General features: G+C 38.9%; 1 protein-coding gene across 1 annotated transcript; it reads right to left on the minus strand.

Annotated features, from left to right (window-relative positions):
- Positions 1-646: 646 nt before the first annotated feature.
- On the minus strand, positions 647-6,506 carry LOC121386842. Its single transcript, XM_041517860.1, has 3 exons — positions 6,160-6,506; positions 2,167-2,283; positions 647-1,274 (listed from the first exon to the last, which is right to left on the minus strand). The coding sequence occupies exons 2-3, from the start codon at positions 2,273-2,275 to the stop codon at positions 877-879; spliced, it is 507 nt and encodes a 168-aa protein (XP_041373794.1). The 5' UTR covers positions 2,276-2,283; positions 6,160-6,506; the 3' UTR covers positions 647-876.
- Positions 6,507-8,305: the final 1,799 nt, after the last annotated feature.

The following is an 8,305-nucleotide window of genomic DNA, read 5'->3' on the forward strand; positions in this document are numbered from 1 at the left end:
CATTATTTTTAACTTATATAAATTATAGAATTTTGCAAACTTAGTTTGCGTCTGTTCCTCTTAGAGTTTGTCGTAGCTCAAAGTTCACAAAAATGCGGGAACAGTGACTTTAACATCAAGTGAGTCAACTGAGTTGGCTGCCATTGTAAAATATTTCTGGTAGAATGATGGAAATACATGGAGAAAAGTGTCCGGGCCTGATAATTTTGCCCGAATTATTCTTCTTCTTTTTTTGGTCAGAATTTAAGGATTTTCTCCAGGACTGCCCCAACCGCCTTCTGGTACGTTTATGGGTAAATATACTTTGAAAATGAACCTAAAATGTTCACAAGACACTGACGACTTTAACAGACACAAAAACAAATGTGATTCAGAATGAATTTAAATGAACTGAAAAAAACAAACCCGTAAAATCCCTAGAAAACCCCAGAACGGATGGAAAGTAAAATCCAGTTTGCGCTACTGAAACAATAACAGAAGTAACACATTATATATATATATATATATATATATATATATATATATATATATATATATATATATATATATATATATATATATATATATATATATATATATATACAGACACAACATTTTAAAGAAGAAAAATGCAATAATTACATAATTTTTCTCCTTACAAATCGGAAATAAAAAGGTCCGTAAGAACGATATGGGGAGTGGTGTCACAATATCTGTTCATGGGGCCACACTCTCTGGGGTGAGGGGAGGGGGTGGAGGACAAGCCACATGTTAAATATTTATTTACATAGAATAACAAAGTTATTATAATATATGACAATAAAAACATTTTCGTCCTCAAGTGGAGGCACCTCCTGGTTCCTATGGGCCTGAACACTAAACGCAAAATACAAATAATTACAATACAGATGTTCTGACGTCATCTGATTGCTCGTTCTCGCTCTCTTCCGATTCATGTACCGTTGTACTGTCATGAAAATTTCCGTCCGTGCATCTGTATCTATTCGGATTCTTCCGTTTCCGTTTGACCACCGCGTAAATATCGTTCATGTCTCTCATAAAGTTGATATCTTCGGCGGCGTTTACGTCACTGACGTGGTTGACGCCAGTCATTTCTTCCACAGCGTTGACGGCGTTGATTTCTTCGACTTCCTTCATTTCCTGACTGGAGAATTTGGCGCCGCTGCCCTGATACCCACTGCTGTAGTCCGTGAAGTCGCTGCTGACGTCAGGACTGAAGTTGTGTTCTTCCTCTATTGTAGTTGGTGTAGGTAACTCCCCGTCTGATGTTGATGCTGAAATAGATAAAATAATAAAATAAATAAGTAAATATGTAATAAATTTAATACATAAATAAATAAATAAACACACACACACACACACACACACGCGCGCGCAGACAGGCAGACATACATACATACATACATACACACACACACACACACACACACACACACACACACACACACATATATATATATATAGGAAGATATATATAGGGAGATATATATATTTATAGATAGATATATGCATCAATAGATAAATCGATCGACATAGAGAGTGATTGATAGATAGACAGATAGATATACTATAGATAAACATACAGAGAGACAGATAGATAAAATTATAGACAGAGAGACAACTATATGTAGATAAATATAAGCATATACAGACAGATAGATAATGAAATCGGAAGTGCACAAATGCATACAAAGACTCCTATATTATAATTTTTAATTTTCCCTCAAAATACACTGATCCTAATGCTATTAATTATGCTTTTGTTTTCGCGTTTTTATTATGTTTTGTGTTGATGTTACTTATTTATTGTTGTTATTGTTTTGTGTCTATGCTTCAACAATCTTATACACTAGAAATTATTTGTTGACGTTTCAATAGGTCAACTATTTTAGCGCTTTCATTGCACCCGTTTGTTTTCTACCACTCCAGCCATTGTCACGTATCTGATACATCAAACGTCTTGGTATGTGCTCTCCTACCCATCGGCAAGTACACATTATGTCATTTGCCGTTTTTCTGTTGGAGTAATTACACCACCAGCAGGTTTCCTCTCTCTCTCTCATTCTCGTGACCATGCAGGGATATAACAGTATAAAACACCAGTTAGCCGTTGTTTTATAATGTACTGGGGTGTCGCTAAACACACATTCCTTTCCTTTTCTTTACCTGTAGTCTTTTTAGGTCTGCCCGGACGCCTCATAAACTGTCGTAAATCTTTAAATACGGGGCGGGTCTTGAGGCGAGGCTGAGACTCGAGAGGGGGCGGCGGGTACATCGAGTTACCTGGAAAAAAGAGAGTTAAGCGTTTGTTTTGTTTAACGACACCACTAGAGGACATTGATGTATTAATCATCGGCTATTGGATGTCAAACATTTGGTAATTTTGACATATAGTCTTAGAGAGGAAACCTACTACATGTTTCCCATTAGGCCAGGTCAGGCCATAGGCTTTAACGTGCACATTCAGAGCAAGCTGTTGTAGCACACGCCTGTCATGGGCGCAGGTGTCGACCTCGGCCAGCTCATCAGTCCAGGACAAGTAACAAGTGAGTGAGTAAAAGTTTTACACGTGCGTATATACCACGAAGGTTTCACGCACGCCTGTCACGGGCTTAATCTCTGACTTTCGCCAGTGACTAAGTCCGGGCCAGGAGGGGGGAGGGGTACGTTTGAGGTGGGCGGAATTTGGAATAAAAAATTTAGTGGTCGGTCAAAGACCTAAGTCCTAAAATCCTAACGACATTCTACACTTCTACACATGTCCGGACTAAGAATTTAAAACCAAACGTTTTTGACTGCTCGGCCTAAAAGGTTTTAAGGTGATTTGAGCAAATGATCGGGCACCAAAGTAAAATGCGTTGGACTATTTATAAAAAAATAAACATAAGAATTTTGAGCCGCGGCCGAAATTTTTTTAAAGTCCAACTAAACCCCAAAAAAGAAAATGGAGGTTGGTGTCTACTTTGGCGAGCCTGAAGATTCCCGGAGTAGAGGCAGGAGATGTTGGCGTCGTAGCAAAGTACGCACTACAGCACCGTAGTCGGGGCCGCAGACCGCCCGGATCATCTTGTGGATGTTCTTGTTGTCCAACTTGGCCGGAAGTATGACTTGGCGGTAGGTCTTGTCCCTCTGGTGCGTCACGACTACGGTGTCATGAGTTCCAAACATCTTGTTGTGGAGTTCGTATTTGCTGCCGTCCTCCAGGGATCTCCAGTCTGTGTTGAGGTGGCTGCCTCGTAGCTGCGTCGGGTCAGTCGTGTCCCCCCCTGCATGTACTGGTGAAGTTGTTTATTCAGTCCGTTCACAGCGACGGTCCATTCGGACTCTTCAGGGGGAGCGACTACCGGGGCTGGTCTCTCGGCCTTGGCTGGCCGGTCGGTCGGTGATGTTGCCTTCCTTTTTTCTCCAACGGTGGTCGATCGGGCCGATGGCGAGGCGACTGGCTGTACCGGAGATACCGGCCAGTTTTTCCTGGGCCATGTGACGGTCGGTGATGGAGGGTCGTTGGGCGTCTCACACACCGCAGTGTTGAGCTCGTCCAGTTCGGTGGCCGACGGTTCCCTTGGGGCTGGTCGCGTCGTCTCAGGTTGGACTGGGGGCGGCGTCGCAGAAGGGACCGCCACTGGCGGTTGAGCCGCCAGCTTAGATCCCCCCCCGTGCCGCTCCTGGCGCAGGTTTCCTCTTCCTCCACTTCCGATTCCTTGTCGGTGAGATCGCGTCCCCGTACACCAAGGTCACGGAAGCCCGTGACCCGGTGTGCGTGACGCGATACTCACTCAGCTTTCCAAAACTGGCGAGCAGTCCCCCCAGGTGGGGGGGTAAGTCAAGAGCGCAGCTAACCACGTCTACTCTCATCGCGAGTTGAGTTGAAAGTCCCAAGTAACAAGGGATATTTTATATGCACCATCCCACAGACAAGATAGAACATACCACGGCCTTTGATATACCAGTCGTGGTGCACTGGCTGGAACAAAAAATAGCCCAATGGGCCACCGACGGTGATCGATGTCAGATCGACCGCACATCACGAGAACGCTTTACCACTGGGCTACGCCCCCCAACCCTTGAAAACACAAATACGATATATACGCGTTAATAAACTTTAAACAAATTATTATATTAGTATTAGTAGTTTTTATAGTCCCGTAATATTAATGTTATATAGTTGAGCGCACTGATAAACAAGACTGCTCACCACATACAAAGGTAGAAATATGTATTGAACGAAAATAAAATGGGGGCGGTAGCTCAATGTTCTTGGGGCCTCGAATAAATCCATAGAACATTAAACTCGCTTCCACTACGTATCATGTTTATATCTCCAGGGAATTAATGTTCAGCAGTCACGAGCTTTACATGATTCGACATTGTAGGGGCTAGTGGATAATGATGCTATATTTGACCATTTACGAACGTTAACGCTCGCTTTGCTGTCGCTAATTAAGTTTTATCGGCGACACAAAATGGAGATCCTTTACTGGAGATTTCATCCTTCTTGTGCCAAAACAACGAGGACTGCCACTCCCAGACTTTAGAAACCAAATCAAAACTAGCACAGGACAGAGCTCATTGGAATAAGTACAGTCGTGATGACATACACTCATGGATCACTGTCATAACAGTGATGACATCAGGTGTTCGTGAAAGATGAACATATCCTGCCCCACCGGTGGCACCTGTCATGAGTACTGCCACCACAGCTGTCAAGTTTGTCAATTCATCAAAATAATTTTAAAAAAACAAAGAAAGAGATGTTTTATTTAACGACGCACTCAGCACATTTTATTTACGGTTATATGGCGTCAGGCTTATGGTTAAGGACCTCACAGATATTGAGAGAGGAAACCCGCTGTCGCCACTTCATGGGCTACTCTTTTGGATTAGCAGCAATGAATCTTTTATATGCACCATCCCACAGACAGGGTAGTACATACCTTTGATATACCAGTCGTGGTGCACTGGCTGGAACGAGAAATAGCCCAAATGGGCCCACCGACGGGGGTGGATCCCAGACCGACCGCGCGTCGAGCGAACGCTTTACCACTGGGCTACGTCCCGCCCCTCAAAAATAATAAATGTGCAAGAGTTTCACCAAAGAGATGAAACAGTACGCACAAGTTGAAAATATGGAATAACATCAGCCGTCATTTTAGTAGGTGATGCATCATATTTAGAAAATATAACATCCCAATGTTTACCATAAAACGTTTTAAATACCCCCAGGAGTCCATGGACATAACACTGATAGGTCAACTTCCGTACCAGAATGTCCTGGCGTTATTTTAAATCTACATACTAGCAGATTAACTCAATGTTTTTCAGATTTACATTCAAGGGACATTCCTGAGTTTGCTGCAATTTTTAAGATGTTATTGATTAACAGAGACATTTTAACGATTGTAATTACATATCAAATATATTTTTCTGCATAAAACATTAGTGGCTGGATATTAAACGTGTTTCTGATCGTTCTAATATTTGTACTAGGTTAAATTTCATCTTATTTCCTAAAATATAGTTTTTTCGTACGTACGAAATTATTTGAATACAAAATTCAGTTTGGGCTTCTAACACATATTAAGACGACCAGAAACACATTGAATATACAGACACTGATATTCTAAACAAGAAAATATATTTAATATGCAAGTTTAATCAAAGAAATATTTTATTAGTCGGAAATATCATACAATGCAGCAAACTCAGGAATATCCCTTTAAGAGTGCGAATTGATATTTTTAATATCAATGGTGTATACGTTGATTGAAATGCTGCTATTGTCAATAAACATAAATTAAAATATAGTGAAACAAAAGTATTTGACATAGAAACGGTGAAACGTCCTTAAAAATAGACTTGAGGTCGTCTCCATAACTCTTACTTCTCAGAGGTACGTGCATCTTTTAAATACGAAAAAATACATTTCGTGGTATTAAAAACACCAGGTTGACCAGAAACACTAGATGTAAAACATGGGTATTCTAAACAATATAATCTAACCAATGTCTGATTTCAATTATCAGAAACGACTTGAAAAGTGAAACAGACGCCGTAGTGTGTGAAAACTAGGGTCCGTCTCTTTCAATCCCTGTCCTGTTAGTATAGATGATACGTTGTTAGTACATTCAGTATACTCATGGAAACGTTTACGAAACTCACCTTGTCGCTCTTGTTTCTTTGAGTTTTCCACGTTTACATGATTATATTCCTCATTATTTTCATCTGTGTAAACAAAAAAAAACACACAAAAAACAACATGTTTAATTAATTTGCTCACACCCTGATACTACCATGCTTGTGTCCAGGGTCAATAAACGACTTAAAAAATAAAAAATAATAAAAAAATAAAAAACCTCAAACAAAATAAAACAAACCAACAAAACCAAACCACAACAACAACAACAAAAAAAAACCCATTTCAATAGCACCTTTACACTTTACATTGAAAGTTGTCCAGCGTAGGACGTTTGCTTATACGTCAGTAAACGTAGTGCCGTGACCTCGAATTATTCAGTGACCGGCCTCGGTGGCGTCGTGGTAGGCCATCCGTCTACAGGCTGGTAGGTACTGGGTTCGGATCCCAGTCGAGGCATGGGATTTTTAATCCAAATACCGACTCCAAACCCTGAGTGAGTGCTCCGCAAGGCTCATTGGGTAGGTGTAAACCACTTGCACCGACCAGTGATCCATACCTGGTTCAACAAAGGCCATGGTTTGTGCTATCCTGCCTTTGGGAGGCGCAACTAAAAGATCCCTTGCTGCTAATCGGAAGAGTAGCCCATATAGTGGCGACAGCGGGTTTCCTCTCAAAATCTGTGTGGTCCTTAACCATATGTCTGACGCCATATAACCGTAAATAAAATGTGTTGACTGCGTCGTTAAATAAAATATTTCTTTCTTTTTCTTTCTTTCGAATTATTCACATCTAATTTGCAAAGTTATCAAATTCTAAAAGTATGTAAACTAAGAAAGATCACACACTTTCATTACACTGGATATTCTAGCTATTATATTGTATTTTTTATTTATTTCAACATATTCTGTTTAGTGGTTATGGAAGGTATTATAGACGCTGGCTCAGAGCTGTGTTGTGAAGAAATAAAAAACCCACTGAATAAAATAATTTGTCAGAGAATTTTGTTTTTTTAATTTGCTCACACATAAAACTATATTATACATTATTACAGCACACTGCTTTCATTGATAATAATTAAAATAGTGTATGTGCATGCATATAATTGTTTAACGATTTAGTACGAAATAATTATACTACGTTTACTTTTTTTGTTGAAACATATTTTACCGGGTTTTAAAAAGAACAAATGGATTAGGCATAAGCTATACATCTTTATAGGCCTTCTCCATGATACATACATGTCACGACATTATTATATTTTGGCAATTTAAATATGAAAAGAAATATATATTACTGAACGAGAAAACGAAAGAAACAATAAAGGAAACAGAGGAAAGATAATTAGCAGGTTTTGTAAAAGAAAACATGAAACGCAACCAAGGCATTCCAGTCATTATGTAAGGCCTACAACAACAATATATCCATACACTATTTACTGATCAAGAGAATCGGTCTTTTTAATGTATATACTTAAGTACATGCAAAAATATTGCTTTATTGTTTGCTTGATTTATTGTCGAAATATGTTAACATAATATATCAGAAGACGCATATAACAAGATTACATGATTTATTGTTAACATGAATTTAATAATTATATACACCTAATCAATGCTGGTTTGATAATTTTATCAACATCAAGTGTTATAAATACTTGATACAAAGTGTTGCATGTGTTCAACAAAATAAGCTCGATACTTGTTTGATTCACAAATACAAAGCAAATATCGTGGCCTACATTTATGTTGTAAGGGATGTGTGTTTAAAGGCATACTCTCACGGATTTAAGGACCTTATTTCTCTGAAAATGGATAATAAATAAAAATTAAATTAAATGTTGGAAGCCAAATCTAGCTATCGCATCACCTTAACTGAATCATGATGGAGTGAAATCAATGTCGTCCTAATCAGCAATTTTAGTTTTTGAATTATGGACCATTGCCATAATTCAATTATTTTTAAAAAATGTCATTAACAAATGGAGTATGGTGGTGTTAAAGATGGTTGGATATAGTACATTTAGGGATAAATCAAATTATGTTTGTTCAGGTAATACTTTGTTACACCATTAAATAGGTCACTGGTCTGTGACAATATGCCTTTAATTGAAAAAAAATAGCAACATATCTATGAAGAGTCATTTTAAACTCAACACAAAATTATATATAT

Source organism: Gigantopelta aegis, chromosome 12 (genome assembly GCF_016097555.1).
Source record: "Gigantopelta aegis isolate Gae_Host chromosome 12, Gae_host_genome, whole genome shotgun sequence".
Classification (NCBI taxonomy): Eukaryota; Metazoa; Mollusca; class Gastropoda; order Neomphalida; family Peltospiridae; genus Gigantopelta; species Gigantopelta aegis.